Source organism: Phoenix dactylifera, chromosome 14 (assembly GCF_009389715.1).
Source record: "Phoenix dactylifera cultivar Barhee BC4 chromosome 14, palm_55x_up_171113_PBpolish2nd_filt_p, whole genome shotgun sequence".
Classification (NCBI taxonomy): Eukaryota; Viridiplantae; Streptophyta; class Magnoliopsida; order Arecales; family Arecaceae; genus Phoenix; species Phoenix dactylifera.
The window spans coordinates 15,594,334-15,615,108 of NC_052405.1; the positions used below are offsets into that span (position 1 = coordinate 15,594,334).

Here is a 20,775-nt window from a genome sequence, read left to right on the forward strand (position 1 = left end):
TTGATTGAGTGTATTTAGCTTGTAAAAGAGGCAAGATGTAGAATATTAGGAATGTCAAATATGATTTTTTAAGGCAATAATTCTTTTGGGAAAATATGGAGACCTGCCATCTTCAATGAGACACTCAGTCTGGTTGCTTTATACACAAGTCAAGAAATATATTTCAAAAGGATTCACTGATTGTGATAATCCTAATATATTATATTTGTGTTAGAGCAAGCTGATAAAAAACCAGGTTTAAAGAATTGCTAATGAATCTTTTCATGGAGTTATTGTGAGATATAAATAATGTGTAGAATCTATTATATACGAACTACTTTGTAAATTATCGGAATAATCTTTTTCATTCCTTAGATGATGAATATAAGATTTACTTCATAAAGTTTCAGGGAAAAAAAATTCACAGATTTTTTTGGTGAATGTCAGAGAGATAATATGCTGTGTCACCTGGATACTTGTGTCCAACACCTACAGTTTGGGTTGGACATTTGAATCGGACGTGTCAGACACTTGGATATTTAATCATTTTTATTTTTTGCATCGGCTTTTAAACTTCGGTAGAGATTTACATCTTGCGATGGTGCTTTATTTTCACCTGACATTGAAGTCTCAATGCTTCTCTATTTCATCCTCTACTTCATGTCTTCCTTCACTCGGTGACCATGTTGCCTGTCTTTCTGAGTTATTCCTGAGAAAGCCCAAAAGGAATCCATTTCAGGTTAGAAAGTGGTCTGAAGTACACATAAGTAATCTTCAAAACTCTGCTAAATAGACTGATACATAGCTGAAGTTTCTCTTCCAACTCTTCCTCCCTCATTCCCTCCCTAATAAATCAAATACGGAAACTGGAAAGCTTAAGCCCATTCATTCTTGACACTCTGCAGTGTCAGGTCCGCTGAGTCAAATCGTCACTAAAGTTGACACATTGGTGAGTTTGGATAGCTCCAACTTGCAGTTGGACAAGTCCAACCTGCTAGCATATTTGCTCTAAGTCATGCCTAAACATGTTTATTTAATCAGTCTGACCCTTGAACTGAGCCCCATCCAACCTAACCAATTCACCCCAAGATTTTAGTCAATTTCTGTTAGTTGATTTGTGACCCATTATTAGGAGTTCTGTTTAAGTGAGTCACGTGTTGTTTAGTTTGTTTGTTACTAAGTATATGATAGAACTACTGCCAGTTTGATAATAAAGCTGGTCAAGAAAGTTTTAATTAAATTAAAGAAACAAAGAATTTACTTAATATTGGAATAAAATTTCCAGAAGTTTTCTTCTTGTTCCTTCCAATAAGTGTTGTTTCTTCATTTCTGATGATCATATCATGAAAACATACTACTTGGAGGAAGTGATGACCTGGCAATCAGTTATCTTTGCTGGCCAGAGACTCTTTTTTGAAAATCCCCTGTTACACCCTTTGAAATCTCAATATAGCCATAGATCCTGAAGTCCTTACCATATCCTTGTGATGTAATATGGCTGTTTTCTACTTTTAAACCACCTACTAATTATATTCTAACTGAAAAGTAGGTCTCCTATAAGGTTCTGGCAACTAGCAGTTCCAACTTATATTTCAAATTATTGCAGATCTAACCCTTCCTTATCTATATTAGTTAGTATATAATGAGTAAAAGTTTAAAACCTTGAACCAAGGTCCGCCGAACCAGTACCGAGACCCGTACTGGTCGGCGGGTGGTAATCAATCTTTTTTTTTTTGAGTTTTCAAATTTAATTAATTGGTAATCAATCTTTTTTAACTTTTCAAAAATTTTAAGTCTAATTTGATACGACTCGAAACTTGATACGACTATGAATCCTACATTTTGTGCGAGGTCATTTACAGCTGCATCATGTCCTCCTGAATGACCTTAAGGTGCCCGTCTCCTATATGCACTTGTATCCTCACGGGCTCCACCAAATTGTGCGCTATGATCTCTATCATGTGTAGCATACGTAAATTGAGACTCACCGGTTAATTGAAGACCACCCTGTGTCTATCTCATAAACGGTGATCTCATGTCTTCTACTTTCTCCCGGGCAGCAGATCCAGGACCACCAGAATTGCTGCTCCTGGTCTCTGAATTTGAGTGAGCTGCTCCTCCACACTCTCTATGGAGGTTGTAGGTGCCTTTTGTTTTTTTTTTCGGTGTGTTGAGCAACTGCCGCTTATCTTTCATGCCACTCTCTGTCTGCTCACCCTTTGTGCCATTCGTTGCCTGCTTACCCTTCATGCCACTCGTTACCTGCGTACCCTTCGTGCCACTCTGCCTGCCTATCCTTCGTGCCACTCTCTATTTGGCTATGCTGAATGTATGTCGCTCTTCTGATCGAGTCGACTGGATAGCGTAATGGCCTCGTCTAAGCATCTCTCGATCATATCTTTGAAAGGATGTCTTGAATAAGGAGTCATGTGGTGATCGGCTCTCCTATGGTTGTGGATGATCAGCTGAAAGAATGCGTGGAATATTGCTCTCAGCCTATTGCTGGCTACAAAACTAGCCGGTCGTAGAGGCGATCCTCGCTCATCAAGTTCCGGCTCCTGCTGCTGGCCCATAAGCCATCCGACTATAGGATCATTCTCATCATCAACGAAAATACTATGGATTGAATCTGTGTACTTGAGCTCTACTTCTTCCTAAATGTACTTCAACCTCAACCTCAGATTGTAGTGGACATATAAAAGGTCGTTGAGGTGCTTTTTTGTCAAACGGTTTCTCTACTTATTTGGATGAGGGCAAAGGTAGACCAGTTGTGTTCACAGCCACTCGAGGAGACCGTCTAGAAGAGGATCCGGATAGCTAGCCGCTTAAGATTTTTCACGGACAACGCAAAATGAATCCACTATTCAGTTGCAAAAATATTAAAAAAATTATATATAAGATATACCATATTAGTAACTATCTAATGCCAGGTAAATGTCCTCCTGATGTGTAACATACCTGAATTCATACTTTTTTACTCACGAGCTGCCGAGACTCCAAAGCTATCGCTCCCTTCTCTAAATATTTTGATCTATGGAAAATAACCTGTTATACTATGTTAATAATAGAAAATACCAGTTAACTTACACATGTCACTTAAGTTAACTTACTTCTTCTAGGCATTTGACCATGACTTCTGGATCTGGCTCCATCGTGTAAATCACATTATGCAGAACAACCAGAAGTTCGTCATCTGTATTGATTCTAGGTACGCTGTACTGGAATTGAGGATTCAGGTAGTATGCCGCCCATAGAGTTCGTTATTGTCGTAGTAAAATTGTAGAAGTGCAGGAGCAGTCTAATTTTTAATGTTCTTGCTTATCTGCTAGATGCAAGTTTCTATTCATCTGGTAGTTCCACCGCCGCTCAATGATGTCGATGTACTCGTGGGCATGCGTCAGATCTGCCTCGATGATCTGAGTTTTTGTCCTCTTCATCATGTGATACAAGAAGCCATCTAGGAGTATCTCTTGTTGTCCACGTCCCAAAGCACTTCATACAATGGTCTGATATCCTTCACTATTGCAGTGGTTTGCTGCCAAAATGTCTGTCTGGTCACCAAGTCCTCGACGCTGCTCCCTTCAGTGCCAGCCCTCGCGTATCTACTTTCCTGCCACTTGGACTGATAAACATCTAATGTAGGACTGCTCTCGTGTTAAGAAGGCTATCAAGCACAATATAGTTGGTAGCAAACCGTGCGACTCCTGGTCTTAATATCTCTCCTTCTGCATACCTCCTCATCAGTGAAAGGACCTATGTATGGTTATAAATAAATATCTGATGATGGTTTGGGCTATCTCCACTGTCTGTTGCACCCTTTTAATCTTCGCAATGTTTATCAACATGAGATCAATATAATGTGCAGCACACGAGGTCCAAATAATGTCGCTGCGGCTCCATCAAGATCTCCCCGGTGGCTTATATTGTGGCCCATTATCAATAAAGATCTGCACGACATTCTCCTCTTCTACATGATCAATCATCTCCATCAATTTGAGGTTGTACTTGGCATCGTGCACCTAATCGAAAGCATCAACCGACTTATGGAAGTTTCGTCTTCGTATCATAATATATTAAGAGTTGATAATGCTCTGCCTGGTAGGACCGGTCCAACCATCACACATCACCATTAGTCTATATATGGGCTATTTGCTCTTGTATGAGGCAATCCACTTCTCTAGCTCCTTATTATTGTCAAGAAACTTACCGTAGATGTCCTTCGGTCCTGGAGGATCTATACTGGGATAGGCAACCTGTATGGAGAAATGAAAGATTGATAGTACTTATTGTCTGCCATATTCGCTGGGATGTGGCTGAAGTGTAATTAGGATCCAATAGTTCGCTACATATCCTTCTTATTCTTCTTCAATATTGTGTCAACCCTCTACTGCTTCGAATTCTTGTTGGGGAAGGCATGTGGATCTAAATCATGGATGGTGGCTCTTGGTGGAATCTCCTTGGATGACTTTTTTTCTCTCATAGGCCTCCAGCATAGATGCAATACAACCACCGCCTCTATTGACAGCTTCCTTAACTGAGGCCCTCCTAAACTCTGATCTTCCCTGTTGCATGCAGCTCGTAGTATGAGGGCCCAAATCGAGCTCTATGCCTGGCTACCTTATTTTGCTGCCACTGATCATTCAGGCTCGCCTGAATAGCAGCCTGGATCCATGCCTCGTCATTTAAAGCAGACATCTCCTTGGACTTCCTAAAGTGATAGAAATGTAGCTCTGCCACTGGGCGGTCCACCTTCACATTTTTCTTGGCAATCCTCTCCTTTGCTTTGAAATCAGTGAAGTGCTTCTTCATTAGCTGCCGAACCTCCTGTAGGCATTTCCTATATATAGATGCATCGAAGTAACTACCGGCTAAGTACTGGTTTAACTTGGTTATCCCTCCTCTCTTGAGCTCTGTATTGCACCAGTTGCACTTTCAATGATGCCGATTCAAAAGCATTTGCCCATGATCCGAACCAATGTTACGCTTTAGCTTCTTCTTCTTTGATGGTTCCATTCTTACAAGTTTATGAGTATGTTAGTTTATCAATTTTTTAGAAAAATTTTGTTACGATGAAGACAATTTTTTTACCTCAGAAAATATATCTGATTTATCAAATATATAATACTAATTTTTTATTTTTTATTTTTTATATATTTTTAATAATTTTTAAATTAAAAAATATGTTTAAATACATAAATTAGCAAAATATATTTTTTACTTCAAAAATTACTTTGAAATGTGTATTACGTACTACTAATTTTTCATAATTTTTGGTATTAGTTATATATTTTAAATTATTTTTTAAATTTTAAAAAATAAATATAAAAATTTAAAAAAATTAATTTCAGCTCATATCTATATAGAACTTAACAATGGATGCTACATATATATTTTTTAGCCCTGTGAGCATGCATCAAAGGCTACTTATTTCTCAATTTTTTTTAAATTTAGGCCTAGGCCACCATGTGCATGATCGTATCAAAAATTGAATAAATAGACACCAAATTTTGCTGGAAAGTAGCTTGCATGCCTCTAAATACGCTTCTGATTTGATTTTATATTTTGAATTTTATTTTTATATTTTTTAATCCAAAAATATATTTTAAATTTTTAAAAATTATATATAATCCGAAAGTTAAAAATTTTTATGTCGTCGTATAGATCATCCATAGATTTATAACATATCATAAAATCAAGCCAAAATCAAAAATTTTGGTATGATCTCCTTATGTTACAAATTTTGAGCTATTTTTTAGAGTCCAAAAATAGAGGGAATGAGATAGGGGAGAGGAAGCACACCTTATTTAGGCTTAGATGTTTCTTCAATCGTGCTAAATCGGTGTGATTTCGCCATGGGAAAAAGGGGGAGATGTTTAGAGAAGTAAAAAAATGTAGCATTCTTTTATGATGAAACAAATAAAGGGAAAGGGGGTTGTTCCGAACCGGCTTGACTCGATGCAAATCGGACGGTTCGTACTGAGTTCGAACGAAACCGGCCGCTTTTGTCTAGTTCCGATTGGATCGGGCCGATCCCGATTTTAATAGCCGAACCGACCTGGCCCCCCACTGGGTCGGCTCAGTACGGGCCAAACCGGGCGGTTTAGTCCGGTTCAGCTGACCTTGCCTTGAACCATAATCTTTCTGTCTCAACACAAATCAAGCCATTGAATCACCTAACTCTGATCCTTGGGCTAACTCAGAATATGATAGGGTTTCTTATTTCAAAGGCAACGAAAAGTTAAATTCTCAAATCTGAGCCCCAATTCGGTGACTTTAATCCTATTCACACAAATAATATGGACCACAGGTTCCTTCATGCTACTCCCATTGCTTTGACAAGCCTTAAAGGGCATCACTTGGATCACATATATATCAGTCACTCCTCACATATCCTAACTAGTTTTCCTCCTGTAGCTAGGTGGGTGTAGGTTTGGCTATACTATTTCTTGCTGCCAGACATATCCTAACTGCCTTATTACAACTATATCTTCAAAGATCATATTATAATCTAACTGAAAAGTTGGAAAAAGTAGATGTTGTGACCCACAATTTAGTAATGTGAGTATGTGATTTTTCCTCACTAAGATGTGCTTCCTCAACCTGTAAGTTAGCAGAAACTTTCTGCTATACACTAATCTTTGATCTTATGTTTTCAATTGATTTTTCACATCTTTGCTGCTGCTACTAGATATTAGATGGCCACTGCTGATGACAGAATTGTTTGACCGTTACTTATGTCTGAACAATCCAAATTTGACAGGGTCAATACAAATCAACTCTCGTCTGTCCTGTCTGCGAAAAAGTTTCAGTGACTTTTGATCCATTCATGTACCTTTCATTGCCTTTACAATCTGCCTCTGCTCGGACAATGACTGTCACAGTTTTCACTAGTGATGGGACTGCACTACCCACACCATGCACTGTAAGTGTACCGAAGCAGGGGCGGTGCAAGGACCTGATCCAAGCTTTAAACAATGCATGTTCATTGAAAAATGGGGAGAAGCTTCTACTTGCACAGGTTTGTTGGTGATTTGCCTGCAGTGGGTACAGGCTAATGAATCTTTAAGTTTCTGATATGTAACACTGGCACTTACCTGACTATGAGTTGAATTATTTTTGCAGATACGTGGTCACTTGATTCATCAGTTTCTGGAGGATCCATCACTCCACCTGTCTGCCATCAAAGATGATGATCGCCTTGCAGCTTATAAGGTCCCAAAGTTGGCGAAGAATTCAACTTACCTTCAGTTTGTACATCGTCGTGAAGAAGTGTAATCACCTATAAAAATCTTAGCTGTTTCACTTCATATGCCTATCACTATGATAAATACCTGAGTTTAAACATTGAGTACTTGGTCTTTTTAAATCTGTGAAATGCTTTGTAAAACCGAACATATAAATTAGCACCCAAACCTTGGATCTTGTGTTTTGTGGGTATATTGTTTATTCTTTCTGTGTTGCATTGCAACTGCTGAGCTTTGCTAAAATCAGGTGAACCTGTAGGCTTTCTCCTACGGACATCTACTTTCTTTGTTAGTGCTGCACTCTTCCTGAGAAGCTTCTGATTTTGCTTTGTTTTATCTTTTTACTATGACTAGAAAACCATGCACTTGCGATGCATGGTTGACAAAAATAATGATAATCAAATGCAGATAAAAATAATGTATTATAATATATATATTTTAGTTGGAATGAATTTATGAACACCAAAGAAAAAGATAAACTAAAATATACAAAAACAAATAGAGAAATAGGATTAGAGAAAATAAATTTAGAATACAAACAAAAATTTATAACACAAAATGAGAAAATGAAATTAAAATATATAAAAGAAGAGTAAGAGCAAGATCTATTTAATATCATAGTAAATGATGTTAAACATATAGAAATATAAGTAAGTTTAACCAAAAAAGAAAATTGTAATAAAAATAAAAGGAACTTAAAAAATTAAAAATCATAAAGATACAAACCTATATGGTAAAATAAAAACATAAAATGGTTCAGAAAAAAGGTAAACATCCAAATAACAAAAGTAGTTCAAAAGAAAAAAAATAGAGTTCGGTGATCTAATAGGAAAAAAAAATCTATACTAAAGATATTGAACAAAAATTTAAAAACAACATAAATGAAATAAAAGTAAAAGTTAAGTCAAATAGAAATCGAAGAAAATAAACTAAACATATTAGGTAATTAATATGATAATTAGAAGTTTAGAACCATTAAAATCGATATGTTGGTTAGCACCAAAACATTGGGCCTTGTGTTTTGGTGGGCATATTGTTATTCCTTTTGTGCTTGTCATTAGCAATCACTATGATTTTCTAAAATCGGGTGAAGCTGTGGCTTTCTCCTTTAGATCTGTACTTTATTTGTAAGTGCTGCATTTTATGTTGGAGAAGCATTTGATTTTTTTCTTATGTTGTATCTTTTACTATAATAAGGTTAGCTAATATCATTCCTCTAACATTTATGTGGTTCTTAATTTCATGTCAGGGATCCTGGCAATAGTAGAAGCTCCATAATCTGGAAACCCTTTGCCACACCTCTTATTGTGCCAATATCACTTGACAAAGTTGTGACAAGTGCTGATATCCAACAGATTGTCCATACAATGCTTACACCACTGTTAAAATTTGAAGAGTTACAGCCTTCCAGCCTATCAAATTCAATCATGGCTGCGCCATCCCAGGTCCAGGAACATAAAAGTGACAGTGAAATATACATGGATTCTGCTGAGAGTGATCATAAAGATCAGGAACAAAATTTTAAGACAGCTGCAACTTCCAAACTGCATCTTCACTTGGTCAATGAAAATAATGAATGCATTGATTTATCAACAGGAGAAGAGAAAGCAATCAGGGTGTCCTCATCATCGGCAACAGTCCTTGTGTTTATCAATTGGTCAAAGAGGGACTTGAAGAAGTATGATACACACTATCTGGAGAATCTTCCGGAAGTGTTGAAGTATGCTCCTGCACCTAAGAGGACTCGTGGTGAACCTCTCTCGCTATACGCATGCCTGGATGCTTTCTTGAGGGAAGAACCACTGGTGCCTGAAGACATGTGGTTAGTGCCGTTTTCCTACTATAGATTACCTGGTAGTGTAACAAAGATCTGTAACCAAAAATATAGGGAAGATTACTTTTCCAGAATAGTCAAAGCAACTGAAAGAGATTTCATTTAAACCCATATAGTGATTGCAGTTATTCAATGTATCTGAGAATTTGCTGTTCCAACACAATTTACATGGATTTTTGAATGTATAATTCATGACAATGTGCATCTGCCTCCTTACTGGCATGCTTTCTGAAAACATATCGTGCATCTTGAATTCTATTCTATCATGGGTACAATCATCTTATATTTGCTAGCTTTGAAGTGTCAAGCATCAAAAAAGAGTCACTTGATGTTTATTTACAATGCTAATTTTTAAGCATACTAGTTGCCCATACTCTAGAGATGGATGTTGCATGATCAAACAAGCACCCCTATTTGCCTGCGGTGTGTGGGACTTCTTTCAGTATTAAATACTATATAGTGAGTGATTCTTTCTGGGCCATTGCTTTCAAAAGTCTAACTATGTAGTTTTTCAAAAGGTATTGTCCAAGATGCAAAGAGCAAAGGCAGGCTAGCAAAAAGTTGGACCTATGGAGGCTACCTGAGGTGCTGGTTATTCATCTGAAAAGATTCTCTTTCAGCCGTTCGACAAAACATAAATTGGAAACCTTTGTCAATTTCCCCATTCATGACTTGGATTTGACAAATTATGTTGCTAACAAGAACAGCTCTCAGCGCCAGATTTATGAGCTGTATGCTTTGAGCAACCACTATGGTAGCATGGCAAGTGGACATTACACTGCACATATCAAGGTTAGTTTCTCCTTGCATGGTAATTATCATGTCTACATTACATGTGGATGTGGCACTTTGTCAACATAGCATGTTAAGTGGATTTTTAATATGAAGGGCCAAAGCACCAATTAGCATTATGTTTGAACTTTGAATACTTTTCTTTCAGGAATCATTGGTTATTACCTCATTATCTCTAAAATTATAATTCTATATCAGAGCTGTCGCCAGAATAGCACATCCTACTTTCAGGTTTCTAATTGATGGTTTCCTCAGGCTGTGGATGCATCATAATAAAATGACTAGTTATAAGTTCAGTTTCTTCATTTGTCTTCTGTAAGGCGCACGCAAGATTGTTATCTACCGCAAGAACAAACTGATCATAAGCATTGAGATAATTTAAATAAATCATCTGTTAAGAGGGTTCGTAGCGGTGTAGCCTTAGTTTCCTATGTAACCCCACAATATATTATGATGAATGTAATCTCACTGGTTCTACTCTGCAGCTTCTGGATGAAAATAGGTGGTACAATTTTGATGATAGCCACATATCACCGATTAACGAGGATGATGTGAAGTCAGCTGCAGCTTATGTGCTCTTCTATAGGAGAGCCAAAGGAGAAGGGGCCTCTGCAAGCAATGGAGCTCAGTCATGTGCAAACCAAAACTACAATTCCAGCCGCAGATAGACTCCTTTATCATGCATTGTCGCCCTCTCTCATGCTCCAGCACTGAATAGCAGCAGATATTTGGAAGCAAAGCCATGTACATTTAAGACAGATCACAGGGATCAGTAGCTTTCTTCGAAAATTGAGACATGCTATGTAACGCTCTCCCTGCTTGGATAGGGTGAGCATTTTTGCAGGAACATGCTCTGTACCAAAATGTGTATTACATTCTCTCTGTTTGAGCCATTAAAACAGTATGTAAGATATAATTTTTTTAAAAAAATTTAAAAAAAATACCATGCCTATTTGCTGAATTTTCTTTTCCTTTTCATTATGGTGAAATGGTTGGTGTACAAAAAATAAATCAAGCCTGTATCAGCATCGATGATGAATGATAGAGACTATTGTTAAAAACAAAAAAAAAAGGAACTATTTTTGGGTATGTTAAAGTTGTGGATGTCATGATTCATGAAGGAAAGACAGAATTCGAGCAGGCTGTCTGATTGCAATTTGTTATGTTTGTTGTTGAATGTTTCCTTGCGCGGAGCAGCCATTTAACATGCTACTAACAACGTACCAAGAGGCTGAAATTTTCATGGTTAAAGTGTCATGTCACATCTCTCTCTCTCTCTCTCTCTCTCACACACACACACACACAGAGTAATAAGAAAATATAATTTTTTTTAAAGTAAAAAGTTGCCCAACTGAAAATGAAATTGCATTAATGGATACACATTTTATGGATTTTGGTACTTATTAATTTGCATAACTAACATCATTCAATAATTGAGAAATTAGTAATAGAGGTAGAATGAGGATGCAAGGTTGTTCAACTCACCAGTTTTCAATATGTAGTCAAATGCCATGGCGCTCAAACTTGATGGATAGATTTAAGAAGGCTTTCTTGTAAACCTACAAAAAGAAGGAAAAAAAGGAATTTTGCTAGAAGCTAGGAATCTTTTCATCTCATGTTTTGGTAAGGATATAAAAATCCAAATCTATGACAAGCCTACTAGTTCACATATACCTTGTGCTTCATAAACCAGCAGAGGAAAAGTTCTTAAAGGCATGTAACCATCATAGCTTGACTTGCATTGATAAACTCCCTTAAGCTTAACAGCGAAATAAAGCTTTTGCATTAATTTTTGTAAAGATGTACGTATAAATTGAATAAGAATATATCACCGCACTAAATTAAAACTAAAGAAAAGAATGAAATAATTATAAATAAGACTAATTAGAACCTCAAGAACCATAATATCAGGAACTTCCTTTACTACCTAGCGTGGGCAGCATAAACTCATGGAATAAAGAAATAAATTTAGCTTTTATTTCTGCATGACAATGATTGATATTTGGTAGAAATTTTGATGTGGAATAATACTAAATCCAGGCAAATATAGCATACTAGGATTCTATCTCACATAAGAGTAGAAAACTAGATTTGATGTACCCTTTTTGCACAACTCCGAAAACTCACAAAAATAGAGGAGTTAAAAAGAAAAAGAACATAAGAACAATAAACCAAAGCATAGTTTGATCGAGACTGAACAAGAAAGAGAGAGAAAAAAAAAGAAAGAAAATGGGAAACATATAAAAGGTAATAAAAACTTCAAAATCACATCGAGAGTTAAAAAAGTTAACTCTATAACATGGACCATGCACCATCCTACCTATAACAAAAGGAGAAATATGATAAAGCAAAAGAGCTATTAACATGGAAAGGGAGAAAAAAGGAATGAGAAAACCAAAGTCATTCATGAGAAGTAAAAGCAATAAGACGAACAGGAAATTCTAGGGATCTCCTAGATTAGACCAAGACAGCAAACTCACAAAATATATTAAAACCTAACAAGAAAGCATACAATAGCCCCGATCAAAATTCAAGAGAAAAACTAAAGAACATCAATTTCGTTATAGCAAATATTAAATTCTAACAATTATGAAACCTATTTTTGATATCCCCAACAAAAAAGAAAAACATATTTCTAAAATAAAATAACAAAATCTGATAGTTAAGAGCTCCATGGTTGCTATAATAAACAAAGCAAATGCCTAGTAAGAGAATACATATATGGATAACTTGAAGAAATGAAATTAGTCCACAATTTATTGAAGCTGGCAAATACGAGGCTCGAGATGACAATCGTAGTACCAACCGACCACTTTCTGTCTATTGATCATGAGAGAATGAATAGTTATGAGCCATCAAAGTGGAAAATAATATTTAATAATTGTAAAAAAGATCACATATAATTTTATAAATTTACTAAGCTTGAACCAAACTAGGAATCAATAAATTGTAAATAACAATTACGATATGAATCTACCATCAGTGCAAAAAAAAAAAAAAAAAAGCAATAGCAGGCAGCGAACAATTCAATGGTGATGACAAAACTAATAGACATCAGCTATCAAAATGAAATGCAGCAGATTATACTAGAAAAATGATGGAATAATTTTATAAGACACCTATTCTTAAAACACTATTTTTTTCATATCACCAACTTGATATGTTCTTGAATAACAATATGATATTAATAAATTATTTTACAAACAATGAGGATAATAGTAGAATACATGTTATCACCATTTTATACATAGTTTACATGGATGAAATCATATGTGCTTTGGAACTTTAACAATAGTTGTAAAAACAATCAAAGAGTATGTAAGGTAAAATCCTTTGATTTTGTTTTTCTTGAAGGATCATACCCAACTCAGATCTGAAAATAGTATTGTTATTAGTACCATATATAGGTTTTACGTATTCTGTAAAAGTTGGCATACAATTTAGAAAGAAAAAAAGATAAATATTTTTTATAGTTGATCTTATTTTAACGATAGAATATTAATTTTATTGTTCCATATATTACTTGTCTAGAGAGAACAAATTTTATAGATATATCCATGATAATCTTTTGAATTCTTGATGCCAAAATTTGTGTGTTCAATTTATAAATATTTGTGAAAGGAACTATGGCATTAATTTTTAATAAATTTATTGAAATTATGTATAAAACATGATTGATTATTGTAGAAAAAATTAAAAAAAAATTTGAAAAATATATATCTTATCATGAGACAATAATGATGCAATATCTAACAAAACACTCAAGGAAACAAATAATTTTAGAAAAACAAAAATTATAATACAGCTATTTGTTGGACGATGATCGAAAAGAAAATAAGAAAAAAACAGTAAATCCACTCTTAGAAAATTAATTTTTGTTTGATTCCTAGTGTTCTCAAGCAAAATTTGAAAATTGCATCTCTTGCATTATATCTAATATTGATCTCCATACTATTGCGCAAAACCAAAAAATTCAAAAGCTCAGATTCTAAAAAACTAATTTCCTAAACCCTTGGATCCGAACACCAATTTAAGGTGCCCTAAGATACCAAATTTGATTACATCCTTTTTGAACAAATTCTTGATCTACCTCAAATTCCTCTAGCTCAAACCCGCAATATTCTTTATATCTCTTCTTCTCTTTTGTTTCTTTCCTTTCTTGTAAAGAAAATGCAAGAATAATAGAAGGGCAAGAAAAAACCAGATCATTGAATGAAACAGAGGCAAGATAGCTTTGGCTGCCAGATCTTGTTCATGTATGCAGTATCGACTCCACTATGTCCTGCTCTTAGGCTGTTGTCACTGTCTCCTACATCTTCTCCATTAGACAATCTAAACATCCTCTACATAAGATCAAGAAACCATATTTTACTAGATTAAACATATTGAAATGGAGATCAAGAGTAGGTATTTGCAATGAGATCAAAGATGAGAGATCAAGTATGGGAGAAAGGTAAAGAGAGAGCAGGAGAAAAAGATAGAGATAAGGAGAGTAGAACACCCAAAGTTCAATCGAGCCTGTGGGCAAGCCTTAGTATTTCAATATCACTTTGTAGATCCTTTTGTTCCATGAAGCTAAAGAATGATGACTCAAATATCTGAACCTTCAATAGCCAGAGAAAGCGGTCTAAACCACAATATTTTCTCTGTACAAAGGACATGGTTGGCATTTGCCAAAATTCGAAGGTTATCCTATGAAAGAAAAGTACAAAACTTTGTCTTAAGCAAGAACATTCTCAAATGCCATGGTAGCTTTAATAAGACAAAAAGATAACATAAAAACTAACCATTTATTTGAAAATATCTAGTTGCACTTCATTATTTTTTTAATAATTAAAAAAAGCAAGTTAAATAATATCCCATAAATATGATCAACATAACAAGAATTATATACACTAAGGATATCAATAGATACAAGAAAAATGAATATTATTCTAAAGCTATGATACACTGATTACAAAAATATGAAACATATTTAGTAAGAGACCAATCAATTGCTCGCCTATTAGTTATAAGTAACTACTTTTCTTACTCTAGCTAGTCTATCAAAAATAACTAACTCTATTCCATCAAAGGAAGTGAGGTGCTATTTATGGATGTTAATCTCAGTTGGAGTGTTTTAGGTCCATGTTATCGTTTTTATTTGGCTTCTTTCTCTAGAGGACCGAACCACTGTTCAACCATGTCTTCCTCTAGCCTTGTTGTACACTTTTTTAATTTCTTTTCCAGTTACTTGCTTTTGGTTTAGACTTTGTCTCCTTCACTTTACCTACAAAAATAACTAGCTATAGAACATATGTTACACAAACTATCCTGCTAATTCTTAAAAACAAAAAAAATACAACAAAATAAATTATGGATTCTAAACTTGAATGAATGACAATGATATTGCCTCATATGGATTTATTGTGTGCTTTCTAAATCAAATAATACCATTTAACAAAAACTTTGTGATTTGAATACAATAATAATATTTTATTTTGTTAGGTGAAGCCCTTGATAAATAAAATGTGAAAAAATAATGAAATAATCAAATATCTAGAGAAAGAAGTATACTAGGCTCACAAAGAGATTATCTAAAAAAGTCCACTAAGATATTTTCATAAAGAAAATGCCTTAGAACAACATAAAATACCAAACAAAAATCTATAACTATATTTATAAATCATAGTCTACTTAAAAAACCAGAAATCCCTCTATCTTTCGTCAATCCTCTAGGTACCATATAAATTTATAACAAAAATAAAACACAATCTACTCAAAAGTAAATGTATACAAGAAAATTAAGAAAGATAATTTTTCACCAATAACCACTCTAAACCAAATATATTACCAAATAAAATATTTTACAAATTATATAACACAACAAACTAGAGCATTAAGACAATAAAAAAATGATATTGAGATCTTTTGGCAAAGATTAGGTTGGCGAGTAGGATATTAAAGGGAGTCGGTGGAAAGAAATAGAGATGGGAGAGAAGATTGAGAGAGGGATGAAGCATCTTTTGTTGCATGGCAGATCCGAGAGGTATGTTCTATAGTACATATAAACTAGCACTTAAGCCTTCAACCTAGTATAGTTCTTTCCATCTTTGATTAAACAACATTTGGGCTTCATGTGTAACTAGTGTAATTTAAAACTAAATGGTTTAATCTCTATTATAAATAATTATTTTGGATAATAAATGAATGAATATAGTATTTTTAAAAATGGAAAAGGTGACATTGTTGATATAAGTGCAAGTAATTTCTTCTATAGAAAAGAAATGAGGCATTTATAAGTTTAAAAAATAGAAAAATACATCTATTGTTGTTGTCTTCATTGTGTGACAAGCAAATACCTCTTGCCATGAATATTTACAATAACTTGGAACATAATTAAACAAATTCAAAAATAAGGTGATTTTATATATACATTGAAGCAAAATGTGTGAAAGTAGAAATGGCAGTAATGAAAATTCCAACTTTCTACCTCAAATTAGTGAATACTTCTTGGATGTCAACTTTATATTAACTTCTAATATATAAAAAATATAAAGAATATTGGTGTCCAACCATGCGAGGCGAGCCTCTAAGATTTTTACATGAGGTGGCTTATTTTAATAATATAAAAATTCTTATAAATTTTAAAGTATTTTGTAAGAGAGAATAATGCAAGAACAAGACCGGGATATCTTGAGTACATATCAACATGAGCTCCTAAAGAAATTATAATTTGTGATATCTTATGTGGGATCTTTTTTAGAAAATATCCATCCCGAGTGTTGATTATTTATTTTTAGTTATAAGATTAAACCACCAACAAATAATCCATTCTGCACCACAAACTCCATAAGCAACTGTATACCAAATCTTGCCTTAGCGTATACATCATATCTAAGCATAGATCATAGCTATAATTAGAATAATAATACTTATAATACCTCAATTGACTCTTCTTTTTTTTTTTGGTATTAGCAGATTAGTTGGACCCAAATTATCATTTATTTTAACCATACTTTACTATTTGACCATATTTGACTTCTTTTGGATATGATCAAAATACTTGCAAATTTACGTCAAATATCCCTCTTCCCTACTAGAAATCTTACTTTGAATTTTCAGCCCAAAATAGTTTTCTCGTAGTCCTTAATTGCCCATTTTATTAGAGAGTTAAATTGTCATACTATGATGCTATATATAATCTTCACATCCAGTACTTTATATCCTTATTTTCACCCACTTTAGGACTATAAAATGACCCACTTATCTAGCTAAGACATGTGCCTAAATTAAAATTTAGCCATAAGATCAAACTTTGTATCTTGAAAAGTAAGAGTAAATATTAATGACCTTGATTTCTCTTTCTTATCTCTGAATAAACTACCAAAACAAGAACTAATAATACAGGAGACAGAAAAATTTAGAAAGAAGTGGAGGGAAGCTACATATATGTAAACGCCTCTAGATGCTCCTTTTCTTTCTCTCCTCTATATCTCCACCCCTTCAGCTACTATCACAATCTTTAGGAGTTTATATCTATGAAATAGAAAATTAAATCTAGACCCTAAGAGAGTATAAAAAAGATCTTGATTCTAAGTTGGTTATGCCCTCTTCCTTTTAAACGAGCAGTGCATGTGTGCTATTGAATGGACCATATTTAGCATTTCACTCTTGGTTAAAGGTGGCATCTCGAATGATATTCAGCATAGTATTAATTGTATTTGATCTCGCTATGAAAACTATAGAGTTAAATCAAAGGAAGAGAACGTGTTAGCAACTAACAAACCAAAGGCCTAAAATTTTACAACAAAAGAGAACTAATGGCCAACCTAAGCCTTTTTAGAAAGAGCCCTTCCATCCTTAGGGTCCCTCGTGTGATTTGAACCATTCAAAAAAGATTTCTTAGTATAACCTCTAGAAAAATAGATAAAAATAAATTGTTTTCAATAGAAGGTTTAGAAGATATTCAACTACCATTTTTACAAGCCTAAGGAGCACACAATCAAGAGATCAAAGAGAAATGAAGACTTCAAAATCTTAAGTAGATAAGGGTGGCCCCTTAGGGATCCTCTCCAAAGGAGAGCAATATTAAGAACTAATACACCATTAATTGACTCATATATCTTAGGCTAATTTGAACTCTCTTACTCTTTTTTTTTTTTTTAATTCAAAATTATTATCATATATTAAATTTGAGTTCTAACATGTAACTATGGTCCTTGAGATAGAAATTTTTTATTATATATGTCTCTTTTGTTGTCCCTGTTTTTGCTTTCCATTTAGCTATTCCTCTTCAAATTTTGTGTGGATTCATGAGGAAAAAATAGTGATCAAATTTTGTGGGGACTATGGATAGAATTCATTGGTGGATGCCACTTGAATAGGGGATCATTGTAGTGAACTTCTTTGAACTATACTTTGAGATCAAGTAAAAGCTTGGTCATGGACCTATAGGTTTCTTTTACAAATATTTATACATTGAACACATAGATTTTGGCCTCAAGGATTTAAAAGATTACTATCAGCTCTTTTAAGTAAATTTATTTACTTAGGAAAGCAATATATGGAACAATAAATTGAATATTTGTACTCAAAATATGAGTGTATATAAAAATATTTTTTCTTTTTCTGTCTAAATTTCACACATGCACTTTTCCTATAAAGTTCTTAGGACTTATATATTTGTCAATAATATCGATACTCCTACTAAGATCTATGTTGAATATAATCCTTCAATGTATACAAAAATCAAAGATTGTTACCATACATGCTTTTTAACTATTGTTATAACTATAGTCAAGGTTCTAATGTAAGACCATATAAATCATATATAATAGACATTACATGTATTCTAATTAATATTCATAATACTTAAAGAATAACTTATTAACGTCATATTATTACTCTTGAGCGTATCAAGGTGCTTTGCTGATATAAAAACAAATAGTAGAACAGTCATTTTATAAAATTATACAATCATATTGCTGATATATATCATCGACTACTTTCTACTTGAGTAGATAGTGGCTACTTGCTAGTGGATACTTGATTGCTTACTATTGTAATTGTCATCTACAACTTGTTGACTCTTAGCTTTGCTCAAAAATAGTAAACTTGTTAAATTACATAACATCATTTATTTTGTTATATATGCTATTCTTCATTTTGGTAATAGATCGCTATAAATTTTGTTGTTGTCTAAATTTATTAGCTACTAACTTCAGTATACGTTTAGATGTGGGTTGATGTCATTTTTTCTAGTTATCTATTTATGTACATTCTTACTAGGCCTTGGTTAGGCTTATCATAGCAGATAAATATTGTCCTTAACAAACAAATATTATCCTTTCTTATGTTGGAGTTACCATGAATAGATTTATAATAGGAATTTAGCATTTGCTATAGTAAAATTATTTGCCCATAGTTTTCTTCTTGAATTTTTATCATGATATCATCTACTTTCTTATCAGTTTTATTGTTTTTATATGAGCATTTTGTGTGGTGCAATCTAGGCAATCTGTAGAGTTATTTGTTTTATTCATTACTTTTTTTTTTTAACAAGTATGCTTTCTTGTTCCTTTTTCTCCCTTTCTTTTGTATTATATCCTTTTACTTTGTCATATTTCTCTCTCTTTATTGTAAGAAATAATAATAAAGTGGGATGGTGCTATCATTGATGTCATATGTTTAATTTATTTTGATCTTGATGTGCTATTAAAACTTTTTTAAGTTTTTATGTTCTTATGCACTTTTTATTCTCTTACCTATATGCTTTAGCTTGCTATTCTTATGCTCTTTTTAACTTATTTTATTTTTATGACATGTTTGTTATCCGCCATATTAGATACAAGTTTGTTTTAATTGAGATGGAATTCTAATATATTGCATCTATCTAGCCTCATTTACTTTTGAACCCCTCACATTTTTGTTTATGGTAGACATTCGTTATTATCCAGTAATCATAGCCCTAAAAATTTGTCTCGTCAAGTTAGGTCACCCCTTTGCTCAAGAAAAGTCTAAAAAAGTTTTAATATGATTTATATCCAACCTTTTCGAGCTTGAACTTGAGCTCATCCTGAAGCTCAAATAGGTTCGACTAGAGTCAAACCTAAAGGAGGAAGGGGAAGAGAGAGATCTGTAGCAAGAAAGACAGTCGAGAGAGATCATACAAGTGGGAGGATTTGTTAATTTTTATGGATGGGGGAAGGAAGGAGAGACATACTGCTATAAGAAGATGATTGTAGATAGGTTAGGTAGATTGCAGTTGCTTGACCTTAATCTAATGCTTTTAGATTTTGGGACTTAATTTTTTCATCAAGTTGGGTTAGGTCCGAGTCAAGCATGACCTAGAACCAACCTAAAATATAATTAGGTTTGTATTAGGATTGGGTCAATAATTTGATCGGGCATTTAGCTATTTTTGCAGCTAAAAGAATAATAATTGACCATCAAATAAAAAATCACAAAAGATTTTTAAATTAAACTAAACAATTGCTAACTTAAATATGATTTCTTCCTCATAAATTTTTAATTTGATTTAAGAAAATGAATATTCTTAGCATACAAGCTTACAAACTACAATTTCAAAAAAAAATAATAATTGATGTCCTTGAGAACATTTTAAATAAAAATTCACCGAAACAAAAAATGAATGCTTAAATACAATTAAGAGTAGTTGAGAGGTGGAGTTTTGGGATGAACAGAGTTCGTTAGATATGGGTTCATATGACATACACAAAAATATGTTTTGGAATGAGAATGGATGTTATACAATTTAGTTTTTCGAGGTAGGTTAACTTGACTTCGAGTTGAGCCAAGTATAGACCTAAATTAGATCCGAACGATACACGAGTGATTGGGTCAAAACCAAGACTAAAACAAGTTTTAAAAAATAGGGGTAATTTTTTTATGGAGATTTAATCCACAAGTCTCTTGAAAAGACAT

The 20,775-nt window shown here is 33.7% G+C and overlaps 1 protein-coding gene across 2 annotated transcripts in view; it reads left to right on the forward strand.

Moving 5' to 3' along the window:
* LOC103710820 (ubiquitin carboxyl-terminal hydrolase 5) overlaps positions 1-10,810 on the forward strand; it is a 33,694-nt gene extending 22,884 nt beyond the window's left edge. For both annotated transcript variants that reach the window (XM_008796719.4, XM_039133817.1), the window contains 5 exons: positions 6,740-6,997; positions 7,102-7,250; positions 8,473-9,045; positions 9,576-9,849; positions 10,335-10,810. In XM_008796719.4, the coding sequence (XP_008794941.2) occupies positions 6,740-6,997; positions 7,102-7,250; positions 8,473-9,045; positions 9,576-9,849; positions 10,335-10,517 (1,437 nt within the window). In that variant the 3' untranslated portion in view covers positions 10,518-10,810. The remainder of the gene's footprint in view (positions 1-6,739; positions 6,998-7,101; positions 7,251-8,472; positions 9,046-9,575; positions 9,850-10,334) is intronic.
* The last annotated feature ends 9,965 nt before the right edge of the window (positions 10,811-20,775 follow it).